This window comes from Lepisma saccharinum, chromosome 1, assembly GCF_977018435.1.
Source record: "Lepisma saccharinum chromosome 1, izLepSacc3.1, whole genome shotgun sequence".
NCBI classification, from domain to species: domain Eukaryota; kingdom Metazoa; phylum Arthropoda; class Insecta; order Zygentoma; family Lepismatidae; genus Lepisma; species Lepisma saccharinum.
Genome location: NC_139229.1, coordinates 93,970,205 through 93,988,586, shown reverse-complemented (window position 1 = coordinate 93,988,586; position 18,382 = coordinate 93,970,205). Strand labels below are relative to the sequence as shown.

The following is an 18,382-nucleotide window of genomic DNA, read 5'->3' as shown; positions in this document are numbered from 1 at the left end:
AACCTATCCACGCGCCAATGGTTCGTGGGGCTAGCGCCAATGGTTCGTGGGGCTATCTTTTTCACTATTGAAACCTTTGCGTGGCCCTACTAACCTATCCACGCGCCAATGGTTCGTGGGGCTATCTTTTTCACTATTGAAACCTTTGCGTGGCCCTACTAACCTATCCACGCGCCAATGGTTCGTGGGGCTAGCGCCAATGGTTCGTGGGGCTAGCGCCAATGATTCGCAATTATTTCCAATTTCACACTTTGCACATTCCTTTCCTCTCTTCACCACCCCGTGTGCAACCAAAAACTCCACCGGATCCTCAACACCCGGCACCAATTTCACAACACACCCACCACACGACACCTATAACTTCCGAGTTTCGTCAATTTTTGACATTCGTACTTACGTATTCTCCATACTAGTACCTAGATATTTTGCTATGAAGAAGGTCGCAACACTGGATAACCACTGATCATGGACTACGCTAGTCAAGATTTCTCCGCCATATCGTGTGTAACGCAAGCAAAAGCGAAGAAAATAAAAATACTCCATATTTCGAAAATTGAGATTATTTGCCTGCAAAAAACGAAACGCGAAATAGAAGAATCCTTACGAATGCAGAATATGTAAGTATCAATGTGAAAAATACGAAAATAAGGGAATTGAGACGTTTGGTGGTTACCGAAATTTTAATGAGCAAGAACCCGGTTGCACAGAGTTCTGGTAGATACTAAAGAATTATTAATTTATTGTCATCGCTGCGGTTAACCTGTAGCTGCAGGAGTCACGTGACGTAAGACAAAAGAAACAAAGGAATGAGAGCAGTATGGTGACACAATCCCTCGCTTCCAAGAAAGTTGGAATTTCTTATGACTTCGCTGAACCACGGCTCTCGTCCACTACTCACGTTGCCCGACGCAGGTGCCACCTGGCGGCGTGATCACCAACTACCAAGGGGGCGCGTGCCGAAACGTGGAGGAGATCTGCAGTTAGCTTCCGAAGGCAAGGATATCTTGGTGCGGGGAAACCGTCGTTCCCACAGCAACCACCGGCTGCTGCAACTCTCGGTTTCTCTCGCCAACGATGGGACCACCCGCGCCTCCTTCAGCACCAGGACTTGACCGGAAGTGACACGGAATGACGTTACCCATCACGTGACCTACCTTGAATGACTGTCAGTGACTCAGTGACTCATGTGGGCAAATCAGGTGTTTATTTCGTGTGGCTGCCTCCCACTCGCGCCTGCATAACCAGTTTCCGTTCTGCGAGATTAATCCAAGTGCATTTTTTCTTCTTTCATTTATTTCGTTTTTCTGGTGGAAAGGACCGGTCGGACAATGTAGGCGATAAAAACAGTCCAACGCTTCTGCTGTGATCGAAAGCGAGAGTTATATCTGCATTTATTCAATTTTTCCGCAACAATCTTTGTGTTCTTATCGCAGTGTAGCTGATAATGTTGCAACGGCTGTGATACCGCGATGTACAAAAGTTCGAAGCGTGTGCGCATTTCTGTCAGTCTAGACATGTGACATTGCCAAGTGCAAGGGAGAGCAGCGCATTGTGTACAAAGACGTCTCGTAGGTTTTGTGTTTTCTTGCGAAGCATGTCGAAACAGGATATCCGCAATCAACAATTAGTTTGTTACGCATTTATCAGTCTGTGATTGACGCTGATTGTTAGTTGTTTTCAAAATACGTATAATTGGGGCAACCGTTGCTAATTTTGAAGTCTCCGGTTCGCTCAATCATAGAAGCCCCATTCAAGCGTGAAACGAGGTGAAAGCGAGAGTGCGTCCTCGAAGATGAACACTTGCAAGCGAGGTTCTCGAACATGCTAATTGGCGTCTTCGTTCACGTAGCCATTGACATTCCTGTAGGGAATTAGCAGCTCTGTTGTGGCCATCAGCTTTCGATTTACCCTTTCGTGAATCGTGACAGAACGGATCGTCCACAATGTTCAGTTTCTTCAGGAGGCAGAAAAGCCGGGATTTCGAAAGTGAAAAGGAACAAGAAAAGGTGAAAGAGAAGCCGAAAGATGTGGTTTCAACGCCGGCCGTCAAGAAGAAGGAAGATCCCGACAAGGAGAAGGAAAAGTATGTCTTACTTTTTTGTTGTTATTTTGTTACTTGTTTTGATCTTCAGTTGTTTTTGCCGCTCTGTCTCCCAGTGTTTCATGCCAGAGGGCGACACCCTCGCAACGCACGTTATATTTATAAATTGCTTCTGGCATGCATCCGTAAAAGTCTACCCAGTACCCCACTCTGTGGTGTCGTATTATGAAATTATTTTCGGTTTTCGTAGCATAACTCGTCGTGCTAGCGCGTTCAGTGTTAGAGTCGTCATTTCGCCTCCGAAGGTCCTGTGTTCGAATCTTGATCAGGGTCTTTTCATTGTGTGATCTTTCAGCCATTTTCCGATATCCGCGGCTGAGTGGTTGTCGCATTGCGCTACGACTTCTGGGGTGTCGAATTCCTGTCTGGGCATGGGGGTGTTTGTTCTTTGTGAGTGCCCCTTCATCATGTCATCACCTTTCCCATCTTCGCGATTAGCCAAAAGTGGCATAAAGGCAAATTAAATCAAACCAGATCAATCTATCTTCAAGCTACTTTATCTATTCATCCTCTTCGTCGAGATTATTCCATCGACCCCAAAAAGGGGGTAGAAAGCGAAGGAAAATAAACCAAAATACAAATAAGAATAGGCGTTGTTCCAGCCACTAGAAAGCTGGTGAAGGTAGTGGATGGTCGAAACGATGGAAAACCAAATCAATCAATCGAAATGGATTCATTCTTCTTGTGAAAGAGTTTCTGTGAGTAACGAAACAAGAAATCTTAAATTCATATATTTTACTCCTTTTTTAGCCAACAACAAGGGGGGCGGCCCCCTTCGAGACCCTTGAGGGGGCGTCGTGGGTGACTTCCACCAAGGACCCATTTTATTTTTCCACATATTGATAAATAATATACACAGTTGGAATGAAATATATGACACGTAGTGTCAATTCTTGTTAAAAGGGGGACAGAGGGGCGACAAACCCTTAAAGATCTCATTTTATTTCTTCAATATGGCAAATATTTTGGTATTTTACGAAGAACTACCATTATGGGGAGCAGGAAGCTTAACTGCGAGTGTAACGAGTGGCTACGAGAGACAGGGGGCGAACAAAGATAAGAATGACGAAAGATAGGGACGACGAATGATAAGGGGGCGAACAAAGATAAGAATGACGAAAGATAGGGGCGATGAATGATAAAGGAGCAACGAGAGACGGGGGCGAACAAAGATAACAATTAAGAAGGATGGGTGTGATGAAAGATGGCAGCCGACAAAAGATTAGAGGGAGAGGACAGATAGGAGGCGAAGAGGGGGAATAAAGGTAAGGATGACAAAGGAAGGGGAAGGGGCGACGAAAGATAAGCACGAAATGAACTTAAGATGAAGGTACTAGGGTGGATCAAAGGAGTCGTGCGGTGACCACCCCTTGACAGAGGATCTAGAAAATATTCCCGCTACCTCTGCCTCGTCACTCGTATTTTCATGCACAGTCACTGTGGAAAGGCCATAGCCAGGGAGAGAGAACAGCTGGCATACACAGTATACCCCAGCGCTGCTAGGGTGACAAGGGAAAAATTAGGCCAACTACAACTATCAATCTTCTTGCTGCAAGGGCGAATTAAAGGCTTGAGGGGGGATCACTCTTCTCCTGCGCTTCTCAGAGAGGTTTTTTAAAATTTATTGATAAATTCACAAAGTTAGAACGAAATGTATTAAACATTATGGCATTTTATGAGATACTCAAGAGCTAAGAATTAGCAACCATGGAAGGTGACACAGCAGTGCTCTTCTTGTCTGTTTGAGGCAAGACATAGGTTAAACTGCTCCACTGTTCCCGACAGTCACATTTCTTGGAAGCAAAAATTAATGTATTTTGATTTTTGAGAAATCTATTAGTCTTTATTTTATTAAAGTTAAACAACTTAGAATGATTGGTGTGCTACACAGTGGCGTAACCACAGGGGAGGCAGAGGACATTGCTCCTTCCCCAACCTTGGATGGAAATCAATTCTAGTGGGGGACAAACATTGACGGCCAAGGGCACCTGGAGGGGGAATTACCCCAACCTCCCCTGGTTTTAAATTTTATCCAAATGAAAATACATTTCGTAAAATTTTCTTGCTCGCTTCGCTCGCAATACCTACTTTTCTTAGTCTCATCAAGTTCAGAACCGTAGGTAGGGGGCGGTGGGAGTCAGTCCTGGTGCCGAACAATGTAAATGAAAAAATTTGTAAGAGAGAGTATGCCATTGCCAAGGCGCCCCGTGGAATTATTTGCGCCCTATTAAATCAATATTGTTTCCAGTTTGCAAGAAAATGCATCTAAAAATGTTCTTCCTCGCTTCGCTCGCAATGTATTTTGTTTTCTGTAACGCACTGTAATTTACCAGAGAGAGAAGTAAGACTTATCTTTATTGATTTTGTCTAAAATGCATGAAGAATTGTTTGGAAGAAAGGGAGACTGCACTTTTGAGAGAAAATTTATGTAATTTAGGTTACACATGTTGCATGTGTATTTTATATTTCACGTCGCTCCATGTTACATCACTGGCGCAACCTCAGGGGAGCAGGGAGGCATTGCCCGCCAATGAAAAAAAAATCAATTCTACAAGTGGTAAATATTGACAGACAATGGCACCTTCAGGGGGACACAGACAAATTGTCCCTTTCGATGTCAAATTGTATGCAAATAAAAATACATTTTGTAAAATTTTCTTGCTCGATTCGCTCACAATACCTCCTTTCCTTGCTCTTACCAAGTTCCGAGCCGTAGTTAGGGAGTAGTTACTGGTCAAAAATGTCGGAATCTCCGCTAGCGTCGCCCTCAACACTTCTCCCGATCTCTCGGCCTCGCGCGGTATATGTTACATGTATAAGAAGAATTATATTCAAAATACATTTATCGTGCATTTTATGTATTTTAAAAAGAACATTACACACAGCTGGGTCACCAACATTTAAGTTACGACAGTGATTTTATGACATATGGTAGGACTGTAGTTTGTGAGGAAAGTGTGCTGGTCGCCGAAACTTCGGGGGAGGGGGCCGCCGTAATGGATGCCCGCCCCCGCCGAGAGAACGTCTTTAATCCGCCACTGGCCAACAAACACATAAAATATCGGCGTACTTTTTGATATGCTCGATACAGTGCATGCTGTCAGTTTTGTGGTATTTCCTGTGTAGTTTGATGTTATGGTGGTGTTTTGTCTTGTTTGTGAAGTTTGAAACGCAAAAAAATTACTTGCGTCGTGAACAGGTTTTCATTCGCGAAATGTTAAGTGTCTTGGAGGGTTGGGAGGGGGTGAAAATCATCCTTGACAGGGATACTTGGGTCTATTGTGGGGGGATGCCCCTCCTCCTGCAAGGACGTTTGACCTCAATGCCCATGGATAAGCTTTCGTAAGCGTCATCAACCATTGGCAGCTGAAGCCACAGATGCATTGCCAACCACCTGACGTCACACGGAAGAAATAGCTGCGAGACAATGGCAATTCATAGATAACAAGTTGTCATTCTGAAGGTCATGAGTTCAAGTCCCTGTGAGTTTGCTCACCACACACAGCACAATACAGAGATAGTAAGGACAAACGTGACGCATTGATTCCAATGTCTTGTAATAATATTCGCCGCTGCAATTAACCTAACGTTGTTTCCCGACCAGTTCCCGCCAAGAATTGAACTAGGGACCTCGGGATTGCATATTTACTGGATTATCGTGAGAGTCAATAATTTAGTATTCAGCTTATAGGTCCTACATTTGGGCAGCATTAAAAGATCCTTTCCAAAGGTAGTGTAACAATTTCTATTGCAGGGTACTCTGATTTGTCGTCACTTTCATTTACTTTTTGACTAATCGCGACGATGAGGGTGAATGGTGATTATCAGCGAACGAATTGATATGTAAATACATATTTATGTATGAAGCTGAAATCAGTTATATTTTGTATTATCTTTGCGCATCATGGCATATAGACTCGAAAAATTCAGTTTTAATTTTTCATATTTGTACATATATTAGGTTTTGTACATATATTTAACATATTTTAGTTATTTTTTACATATTATTTCCATATTTCAGAACATTTCTAACATATACTCCATATTCGCGCAGTAACTACACGTCCCTGGGTGACCGAAAGACTTGGGTGATTTTCTTGCTAATAACCGACACATTAGAAATACACTTTCTTGCGATACTGAACGCAGTTTTAGTCAATATAAATCCATCTTAAAGAGACAAAACAAAAGAATTATTATGCATGTGTTTGGAAACAGAAAATGAAAACACATTTTGTATTGTTTTACAGTTAATGTCAATGTAAGCGTACTGTATTTTATGTAGCTCGTGTAGTGTCATATTATTGAAAAGGTAATTTTTTACAATTTTAGGTCCATATTTAATTCCATATTTTGGTGAAAAGAACTATGTATTTACATATTTAGCACATTTTTACTACAGATCCGTTCCCTGGTGATTATAGTTAGCATTAGCGAATGTAATGACAGGTAAGATGATAATACATATACGGTGAGTAAAATATCGTTTAGACATTGTGACATTTAGGCATTTGCCACAAAATACGCGATTTTCTTTTACGAGAATTTGAAGGCCATATGCCCGTACTTCAAACACTGCCCCATGCGTATATATGCATATTTGCATAGATATGCCATGTATGAGTAGTACAGCCCTCCCCCCTCCTCCTCAGCCTCCAATTTTTCTCTGTCCCAGAAATCACCGATAATACAATGTAAAGCTTAAATTTCAGTGTGACTCACTGAACATTCCTTCCTTCAGTATATTGACTGAAGCTTTGAGATTGGGGTTAAACTGTGTCTTGACTCATCGTTTTGACAATCTGCACTCTTACAAGTAAGTTACATACGTATTGTCAATAGTTGTGAAATTTGTATTGTTCTTTGAGGCAGTATACGTTAGGATAGTTCAGTGATTAAATAGCTGTTTGTATACCGCGTTTGTTAGAACCTGTCCCGTTTCCCGCGCTAGCGATCGCTCAACAGTTTCGGTGCCAATGAGAAACGAGGAAAAAATCGTTTGCTGGGGCTTCGAGGAGCGAATGGAAGCCAGAAGAGAGAGGCGCTTACGTAGACGCTGTTGCCACGTTGCGTATTTTAATTGGCTGCCTGGCTTTGACTTTCCCCAGCACGGAGAAAAGCCAGCGATCAGCTAGCGCGGGAACCGGGACTCGAAGACAAAGATGGTAATCGCGAGTCATTTTAAGGGAGGTTTGCATTTATACCTGTCGTTTTTTCCAGTTCTTAACTGATTTTCATTTGAAAATTTTGATTATTTTTTTTTTCAAAATTTCGCGAGGGGCTGTAGCTCCCCCTTGCGTACGCCAGTGGGTATGACCAAAGAAACACTTAAAAATGCCATAATATGCTTTAAAATTATAAGCTTTTAGCAAACAAGGAAAATTGACATGCGTGAGAGGTGGCCTTTTACAGAGTACGATCATGCAAACATGCAAACACTATTTAAGAAGCCGGACCCTGTGGCCGAGTGGTTAGCACATCGCGCTGCGACGCCAAGGGTCCGGGTTCGAATCTCGCTCGGGCTTGGTTGTTTGTGAATGTCCATTCATCAATTTCATCACTCATCCCCATCTTCGCAAGTTAGCCAAGAGGCACAAAACGCGAAGTAAAATAAACTAAATCACTCACTCACTCAATATTTAAGCACACCGTAAACTGTAGGTCCAGTCCCGATTAGCCTGTGCATAAAGTGGACATAAAACAAACTCAACAACAACTCCACGCTTACGTGTTGTCTAAGGGGCAATTAGAATTGTTATTGTCATCGTTGGCGTGTTCATGAATTTCGTAGGGACCGATAAGATCAGCCAGACTACCCTTTTTACATCACTGGTTGTCATATTAGAATTTGACGATGAAGATTGGAAATTAACGGTTGCGAAATGTAGTGCTGCTCGCAAGACGAGACATACGAGACGAGACGGCATTTTCACTAGACAGACCAAAGTCTCGTCTCGTGGGCAACACTAACGAAATGCAATTAAAATTTCTGGAGTAGCCATTAGTTCGAAATATAAAGTCGTCAATTTTGTTTACAAATTTTCTATGTACGCAAGTAAATTGAACAAGTACTCGGAACATTGCAATTATTTCAACACAAGAATGTAATACAGTAGTTATATTTGGATAATTTGCCAATAAAATTGAATCATTACTTTATTAAGCAATTAAGGTGTCAGAAAGAATGCCTGTTGAGGCCGAGGGGGCGGAGATATTTTTTGAGGTCAGTCACATTTAGAATACGTCTAAATACAATACAGAAAGATCATATTTTGACTAAAAGAACATTTATGTATCTAGTTTTTCTTGTGTTGTTGGGGGAGGGGAACGGATCGATCGGCCCAGGGTCATTTTTTACAATTTTATCTCCCACTAGATGTATTGTCTCCGTGTTGATCCATGTATGCACCCCCCCCCCCCTTCCTATCCTTAAACTCGACCATGAATCCCCCAGTTTAAAATTACCAGTACCACTTCGAGCCCTGGTGAAGTGGATGGATAATTGTAATACTACAAGTGTACACCTCATGTGGTTTCAAAGAACAACAACCAGCCTCTCTTCGTCGATCGATTAGCGGATGTTGTGGGGAAACGACGAAGGTCCATGAATTAGAATCCCAATAACTGATTCTTTTCTGTTTCTTGAAATAAGCGAACTGGAAAGTTGAAACTTGTAGGGGCTGGCTATTTTTGTATAAATTGATCGATATGTAGTTTCGTTTTGAGTGAGAGCAAAAAGAACCATTGTCGTTATTTGTCTGTGGACTTGATTGATCACGTGCGAGAACAACTCATTGGATGGGCCTCATCCTCGTGGAATGAATGTCGAGTTCCTTGTCGCTTCCCTCTACTTGTCGCATCGTGCGTGGGATGTACAAGGTTTTTTCCTGGCTGAGAACATTCCCTATTCAAAAGCTGCATTTGCAACCATTCCTCTCTTCACATTCACTTTCCAAGGGGAGTGGGGGCTGGCCTTACCATGTCCCTCATTCTGCTTGCAATATGTATTCAATCAAATTTGTACTAGTGAAGGAAGGTAAAATTCTTCCTTGTGCTCTGCACCGTTCACATAAGAGAAAATCAATATGAAATTATAATAGCCTTTTGAAGAAAATTATGTCCACAATGAAGGGGGAGCTGAACCCCACAAAAACCCTCTCTTCCTGTGCAAACGTTTACACTCCAGTTCACTAATGTCTCGTGCGAGACGTGACTCTCGGACAACAAATCTCGGTTTTGGTCACCATTTTAATTACGCCTGTTCCGTTCTGGTCTCGGCATGATCTCTGCAACAAGTTTTTCGTCCACGTTCTTCGGGTTAATTGGAACTGGGCCTACAGTTCAAAGCAGGGTTGTTAAAGGTCCATAAATTGTAATGGGTTCCACTGCAGGATCGGAATCTTTTTCCTTTCGCATAATTTAAATGCGGTACAAGTTGCGTATTGTTTCATTGAAGAAAGGTTCCTGGACCGTATTTAAATTGAGCCGGAAAAATGGTTTCTGGACCGAATTGAAATACTTTAAACATAAAAAGGTTCTTTGCGGTCTAGAACACATTTACGCTTGCTGATTTTCTCTCCCCGGTCGGAAATTGAATTCATTTACAATTCCTGGACCTTTAACAACGCTGCCGAGATCTGAATCGTTGTGCATCCACCGAGTATCGAACCCGGGACCCCTTTATTACCACTACGCCATCGGGGAGGCCTCCAAATGAGTTGAGTCGGCCTTCGTGGCAGGGTGGGGTGGTTAGCACAGCTGGTTCGAATCGTAACCTGAACATGGGTGTTCTTTGTGAGTGTCTTTTCATCACATCATCACTCACCCTCATCGTCGCGATTAGCAAAAAGTGGCAGAAACTCAAAGTAAATGAAACCAAATCAAGCAATGACTCAAAGTGAGTCGTTTTTATCCTGCAGTGTATCCAACTGTATTGAAATGGTTTCATTTTAATATATATATATTTTTACCAAATCTATCATCGTTATGACTGCCCCCGTTCTGATTCTAGAAATGAGATCTTATAATTGCGCTGTTGTAATGCAAGGAACCTAATGTCAGTTGAGGACCACCCAGTGTTTATCAACCAAAACCGCTCCCGGAGATAACTGCTGGAAGTCACTAAATAACAGAATGTTATCAGAGTTGATCTTCCATTCCTTTATCAGTGCATGGGTGTATCTGCTTCTTCTGCCTCGAAGCTGATCGAGGAATGCGAAGAGCGACCATCCTCCCGTGACCTTGCCGGAGGGTGCATAACTGCAACTTTTTCTATTTTTTTTTTCAATGACGAACCAGCACCTGCCTGCTTTCCATAAGGCCAGATTATGCAGCATTTTTCGTTATTTTACTTCTGTTGTTCATTTTATCCTCCGACCGCGCCGGTTTGCGCGTTTATAGTCACGAGAGGGCGATTACGACAAACCTTGAGTCGTTAGAAAGCAAGTACATTTTGTGTCGGTGGCTGCACGGTATATAAAGTTACTTGATTTGATATAATTAAGCGTGGTCATTGGTTCCCCCGCGGCATTCTTGAAACGCGCGGAGAGTTTGGTGTTTTCTGCATTTCCAGACTGCCGTAAAAATGGCGATAAACCAGTTGCTGTTTGTTTGAATGCTAATTTTGTTTTATTGTTCCGCTTATTGACTCGAGAGAAATTGCGGAGATTGTCTTCCTCGGATTTTTTTCCTCGATGCACCCTGGAAAAGTTGCAAAAACTATGAAGTGCTTATTTATTATTGCTTATGAATCTAATTAACTTCCTCAGTGCGCGTGCCGACCTAGGTGTAGACGCATGTGCTGAAACAGGGATGGTGCCCACGTCTGGTCGGTAGGGCGTCTGACTGCCACGCGGGAGACTCTGGTTCGATTCCCGGTGTGGGTGATCTAAGGTCGGAATATTTCCGGCCTTGTCCCCGCATAAAGCGGCTCTGGAGCTCTCCCAGCCTCAAATTAATGGGTACCTGGGGGTTAAGGCGGCCGGAGCGTGTTTCTGATCACATCACCTCCAAAATGGTCGAGATCGAGAACGGGCGGGGCTCTACCCCCACATCCCCTAAATGTGCCTTTATTGCACGGGAACTTTACCTTGCCTTTTCTTGCAATAAACTTCTAGGTAGATTAGATGGACATTAAGTTTCAACTTGGCTATACAAATGTGGCCAAGTTTTCGGTATACTAGTTGGACAGATTTTTTGTAAGAGTTTGGGTTTTCTTAGGATGTGAATATACCAAGTGTTTCTGAATTGCGTGTAAATGTTATCATACTATCTCATGATCTAGTTTAGAACCAATTTTGTAAAGTGCTTAGAACCGCAAGGCAATAATATAGTTTATAGTTTACTCACTGGCGACATATACAGATTTGCATACCCAAAAAGACCTATCTCCCGAAATGAAATCACAAATACTCCATTGAGTAGGCACCCCCCCCCCCCTCCCAAGCACAAAGATTCGTGAATTCTGTTTGTTTCCGTGGGTGGCGTGGGGTCAGCGAACATGTAGACGTACCGGGTCGTCGTTGTCCTTGAATCGTCAACATCCTCACTGGTAAGATTATGTACATATGCGTATTCACTAACCCCACGCAATCCGTTCAGTGCGTACTAAACCTTTACATTTCTGTTATCCTGATTTACGTGAACTAACACGGGGAGTTCCGAGTTCAAAGGAATTCCGGGTTAGATTACGAGTGCTGTGGATTTCACTTAAAACTGTAGGTCCAGTCCCGATTTCGCTCTCTTAGTGCTAGTCTTCGTGAGAAGTGTCCTACACGGTTTATATTTACGTGTAGAACCGGTAGATTTTATCTTTGACCTGGCACCTGTACAGTGTGCTCAGTCTGTAGTTTATGCTGTATTATTGATAAGGAGCTTGTCCTGTTATCTTTGTTTTTACTTGGACTGTTTCCCCTTCTTGTCTGAAACCGGTTCGCGCCTTGTCGATATCGTGACAAACCCAACCCAGTTCTAAACGTCTTTGTTACTAATGCAGCCGTTAAGTGATGATAAAGCGATACGGCGCTGCATTAGCGTGTAGTAATCGTTCAGATGAAATAGATGGTCACCAAGAGTGAACAAAACAGATTTGATTTCACTGCTGTGAAGAGGGTTTCGGATCGGAGCGGATCAACGCTCCGGCTGCTGCCCACGCTCCGGAGCGAGGAACGAGATTCTAAGCAATGGTTCGCTCCGCTCCGCAGCGAGGAGCGAAATTTTAGGAAATGGTTCACTCCACTCCGGAGCGAGGAGCGAAATTTTAGGGAACGGTTCCCTCCGGAGCGGAGCATGATATACCACCACTCCGCTCCGGAGCGTGCGTCTGAACCACTCCGCTCCGGAGCGGAGTGCTGTTGTATCACGATCCGCTCGCGGATTGGAAGCAACGCTTCGAACACGCTCCTTGAGTACGCTCCGCACTCCGCTCCGAAACACTGGCTGTGAAGACTCGGTGGACGAACGCGATAGGTGGTCTACTTTCGATCTCGCCGCAGAAGTTACAAGGTTCGAATCCCGGGCCAGAGTGTAGGTGATTTCCTGTAGTTGTTCCTTCATTAGTTTCATCCAATCACTCCTCGCCGACCTCCTGGCGCGGCGTGGAGCAGGCGTTGCTTATGGCCCGAGTTGGACGGATGGAGGGGAAGATGCGCGAAGCCTTTTGTTCGAAAGTTATTTTGTTTGTGATCGCTCTACAGTATCAGCGATAAAAAACAACAAAAAAACTAACTGTCAAGAGGCCGACACAGCAGCAGCGCCTGGTGGCTCTGAATTCGGTGAAGAGCTAGTAGGATGTGAAAAGGTAAAGTTCTTCGTGCGTGTAGCACCGTGCCATGAAGGCACATTTAGGGGATATAGGAAGTAGGACCCCACACATTCTCGGCCGCCTTAACCCCCCCCCCCCGAGGGTTACCTACAGGTACCCATTGATTTGAGGCTGGGTAAACCCCAGAGTCGCTTTATGCGGGGACAAGGCCTGAAAAATTCCGATTCCGGGTGGCCCGCGTGGCAGTCAGAGACGCTCAACCGACTAGACCACCGAAGAAAAATGGGATAATAATGAATTAGATAATGGAATAATTACATCAATAGTTACACATACGTATTAGAAAATAGGTTTTCTAACAAATCACACACTATATATATATATATATATATATATATATATATATTTAAGATATCCATTTCCTAATAAGGATGTGTAACTAGTGACCTAATTTTCACTATTATCCTATTTTCCTCCTAGCTCTTCACCCAATTCAGAGCCACCAGCTGCCGCTGCGACTAGTGTTGCCCACGAGACGAGACTTTGGCCTGTCTCGTCTCGTGGAGCCTCGTGGAAATGCTGTCTCGTCTCGAAAATATTCTTTTGTCTTATGACACATGGTCAATCTCGTCTCGAATTTTTAAAAGCCTGTCCCGTCTCGTCCCGTGGGCAACACTAGCTGCGACACACCAAGTGAAAAATAAATAGTGAATAAAATTGAATTTTCCTGTGTAGTGATCCAGCGGATTTAAAAAAAGAAAACTGGAAAGACAAATGAAAATAGAATGTCCGGGTCGAAAACCAGAAAAAATACTTGGAAAAGTGGTTAGGTTTCCTCTCGGGTGCTATTAGATTTAACGGAAGTCACTTTGGTTTTGCAGCAAACATACGTAGATAATTACACGATTCTCCCAGATAGCTTTCAAATTGCGCAGGAAAAGCGCAATGAAGCGATCTGGCGATTAGCTAACCCTGGAGGAAGTCGGCAATTGCTTATCGGGCGAGAATTCCTTCGTGCAACCAGCTGCCTGAGTCACAACAAAAGTTGCAGCAGTTTGATGCGATGACGTCACGAATCCGTGCCTGGCTGATCCTTGGGCGAGCGCCTTGCCTGAAATCGAATGAGTCAGTCACGACTTGACACACGGAGGCACGATCTCTGATGTTGGGTAATTAACGTGTGTCACTGAAAACGAACCTTCCGTCGCCCTTTTTACTTGCTTTTATCGCTTCTCCGAGGTTTTGAACAGTGGTGAGTGACGACGCCAGAGAAGGTTGCCATGTACCCAGCGGGGTGCCCAGGATTCTCGGGGGGGGGGGAGGTGGGCGGTTACGTATATTTTTGTAGTAGTCGGTCCTCATTTTGTCATCTTTTCCTGCCTTTGGTGTTTTTTTTAGGGATACTGGACCTGGGTCAAAGGAAGGTTATGACTCCCCCGCTTGGGCACGCCACTGCATCTAACACGCAAGGAGAACTACAATCAGGACTATGAAAGGCCCAGGAATTGTAAATAAATTCAATTCCGGCCCGGGAAAGAAAATCAGAAAGCGTAAATGGATTCTGGAGGGACCGTAAATAACCTATTTATCATTAAAGTATTTAAATTGGGTCCCGGAACCCTTTTTTCCGGATCAATTTAAATACGATCCAAGTTCGGTATTGCAATGAAACATTACACAAGTTGGACCGAATTTAAATTGTGTTAGAAAAAAGGTTCCGGTCCTGTTACGGAACCCAATGTAAAACCCTTTAGATTTTTTGGGTTCCTGAACAGTTAACAACCCTGACACTACTCTGTCAGGAACCTCTGGAGCAAGCGAACGACCACTCTTCTTCCACTCGCTTTCTACCGTTCTCGACCGTTATGCGCGGCCTTGCCCCAAAGATTCCCGAGACAGAGTGATATAAATTGTCTTTTTAAAGCGCACATACGCATTTTTGCATTGCATTTAGAGGTATTAAATGTTGTTGTGTCCAGAAAGTGCACCAATCACCTGTGCCTTGTCACTAATTTTCGCTGCCGTGGTTACGGAATGGGAAGTTGCTTACAAATAAGTTAGTGTTCCAAGTTTACTTTTCTAACAAAAGTAACGCCAACTCCGTGGCGGAGTAATTAGCGCAACGACACCAGGGGTCCCGGATTCAAATCCCGGCCTGGGCATAATGTTCTTTGTTAGCGTTCCTTCATCAGTTTCGTATCGTCAATCATCATCTTTGCGATTAGCCAAAAGTGGAAGAAAAGCAAAATAAAATAAACAAAGTCAATCTATCGTTTCAACCACTGTTTACTTAAAATATCCTATAATTTATATTTTTAGGAGGAGGTTTATGAAAGACCACACTTTTGTATAGTTTTATATAAATTTAACTAAGCTCTAAATAATCATATGTGCGTTAATTTGCAGATTTGTTTCTTCAGTGCAAAGAAAATCCTGTTTTCGAAGGCACACCCTGGGAAATAGCATAAAAGAACAAGAACAAAAGAAGTTTGCTTGCTTGATTGATTTAATTGATTTTACTTCGCTTTTCTGCCACTTTTGGCTAATCGCGAGGATGAGTGATGAAATTGATGAAATGACTTTCGCAAACAACACCCATGCTCAGGCCGAGATTTGAACCCGGGACCCCTGGCATCGTAGCGCGCTATTCTAACCTCTACGGCACGGAGGTATGCAAAAAAAAAAAATAATAATTAAAATGCGCCTCACTCTTTCGGCAGATCTTACTGCCTACAGCTCAGTGTCCTATGTAGATGAGATAGTTCTTAATTTTATGTCAGTAATTACAAAACTGGATTAATTAGAGGAATGTAATCGTTTGTTTTCTTGCAGGCGGAATCTCCTGAACCAAGAAGCGCGTTTCCAGGAGAAACTGACGGAACTGAGTAACCAGCTGACCGCGAGGAACGACGAGGCCACCAAGCTGCGGTACGAGATGGAGGTCCTGAAGAGAGACGTGCTCGTCAAGAGTTCGGGGATGGACCGTAAGTTGAATAGGAAGCTTTCTAACTTTTATTTTCAGCGGTGGAGGCACTTGCCACGGTGGTTGTGATCCCACTTAAAGGCCACGAGGAACAGTGTCGGTGTCCAGCCAGACAGGAGATTCTGGAAAGACCCTAACTAAACCACCGTCGTTTTCCCGCGGCGAGCTCTAGAAAGGGATGTCTGTGCGCTGGATGGTTGTAGCAAGGGAGAAAATTTAGCATTACGATTCTGGGAGTGTTATTTTACTTGTTCTCTTGGAAACTCCAAAGTTCCGATGGCGTAGAAAAACACATGAACGGAAAGAGGAAAAGTTGGAAGATTTTGTCGTTGGTCGGAAAAGCCGAAAACTCCCATTTGATTAGCCGTTGCGTTTTTTTTTTTTTCGTAGCGGGGATCATTTCGACGATATTGAAATAAATGCACATCTAATGCAAGACTGTTACCACAGATAAAGATATATATATATCTTTATCTGTTTACTGTGCATAAAGTGGACTTAAAACACCAACTTACTTTTATCTGTGCTGTCACTCTTCGCCTTAAATTCTAGGTCCAGTCCTGATTAGCATATCTGAGCTTAAAGTAGTTTTAAACTTTCTAACTTTTCTTTCTGATAATGACTTTTGTGTTAGGTGTTTGCCTAAGTTGTTGAGCTCATTTGGGTAGAATTTCGAAGCCTGTTTTCATTTTTTTTTTTCCTCGCCTGTAAGGAGACGGGAACGCCATCAAATCTTTCTAGACTTGTCGAGACGGCCGTTTGTAAAAATCGAGATATATGGGTTACTAAATAGAGGCTGGGTGAATCCCAAAGCCACTTTATGCATAGATAGGCTAGTTGAGACTGGACCTACAGTTTAAAGTGGGATCCGAACCGCTATGTTCCTCCACCGGGTATCGAACCCGAGACCCCTTCATTACAAGGGGCCTTGCCTCGTATATTGCATCTTGATACTCTTGTCTGCCAAAAAAGGAACATAAAGTTCAGGTTTTACTGATTGCATAAAATGGGTATTTTCTCCTGGTTGGATATGCATACGTTTGAAGATGTACAGTCACGCGCAATAATAAAAATGGGACACTTACATCCTGAAACACTCGCTTCACTGCATGGCGTTATGTGTGTTGCATAACTTTACGGTCATTGCCGAACTTGTCATTAAAGAACAGTCATCGTCATGGAGGTATTTCAGAATCTACGTGTCCGATTTTTGTTTTCCGGTGACCGTACACTCAATTGAGAACTTAAAGGTGCACAGAATTATATTTTCAGTCCATAAATAAAGTACAAATGCCGTGTTAATAAGCTGATAAAAAGATAAGCTATTGTCTAGTTTTCTTGTTTTCCTTGTTAGACTTTAGTTGTCATTATGAACACATTGTTTTTTTATCGCCTGTAGACACATCTTATTGCAGACTGTCTTTCTTTTCCGTGTTTAGAAAATATTGCTTTTGGTATTCATCATCGTTCACCAGTATACTCGTTGGCACGCAGAGGTTGACCTACAATGGGAATGTCCTGTTGTTTGAGACTAGAAAAACGTCTCCGTGAATCCCATTCCTAACGTCTGGTATGTCGTGTGTACATTTCCTGGTCGAGAAATATATGCAAGATTTCTCTGCTTCTGACAGTCCTTTTAAGGTCAATAGAATAATGTTCAATGTATCGACTGAAAGCTGCGGATAAGTTGTACCTGAGAATGTAGGTAGCATCGAAGAATGGTACCGAGAGACGAGCACAGCGCGCTACGACGCCAGGGGTCCCGGTTCGAATCCCGGCTTGGGTGTTCTTTCGGATTGTGCCTGTCATCACTCATCCTTATCTTCGCGATTAGCCAAAAGTTGCAGAAAGGAGAAGTAAAATAAACCAAATCAATCGTCTCGTCACGTCTTGAAATACGTAGTACTCGCAATCAGAAAGCTATTTGCACGGCGGGGAGAGGGAGGGGTGGGAGCTTTGGTTACTTCATCTCTCCCTCGGGTTACAATTCCTTGCGAGGAATCTTCCACGTAGAACACCCTGGACGGCATTTTGCAAACTAACGCAGCTCTCGCGTCTGGACTCTCAGCCAATAGGGGACTTGTGGACTGTCCGCTTTTGTTTGTGACTGCCCTTTCGCCAGTTTCATCTTATCGCCTTCCATTCTCATCTTCACGATTAGAGTGCGGGATAAATCTCCTGCATATGGCGATAGCGAATAGCAGCGCACTGCAGCGGTGCCATGTCGAAATCTCACACGGAAAAGAGACAGCGTGGTTGAGCGAAACGCCTTGTCACGGAACTATGCAACGACGCACGTCTGTGATTCGCTGGTGCTGTTCAGCCGTTCAAGGCCATATGCAGGAGATTTGACGCGCACTCTAGTCAAAGTTGCATAAAATCTACGTAAAACCATTCAAACCGACGATCATGGCGAGCGAGGAACTGTCAATTCCGTACGCTATCTAGCGTCGTCCTTGTTAACTAATAGGCGCTCGAGCGAAAAGATCTTACTCCACACTGCAAAAAAAAAAGGTGTGTTTGGGGTGAGTTTCGC

At 43.4% G+C, this 18,382-nt stretch overlaps 1 protein-coding gene across 2 annotated transcripts in view; it reads left to right on the top strand.

Annotated features, from left to right (window-relative positions):
- LOC145998216 (uncharacterized) overlaps positions 1-18,382 on the top strand; it is a 278,380-nt gene that overhangs the window by 171,402 nt on the left and 88,596 nt on the right. For both annotated transcript variants that reach the window (XM_083134679.1, XM_083134680.1), the window contains exon 6: positions 15,696-15,847. In XM_083134679.1, the coding sequence (XP_082990805.1) occupies positions 15,696-15,847 (152 nt within the window). The remainder of the gene's footprint in view (positions 1-15,695; positions 15,848-18,382) is intronic.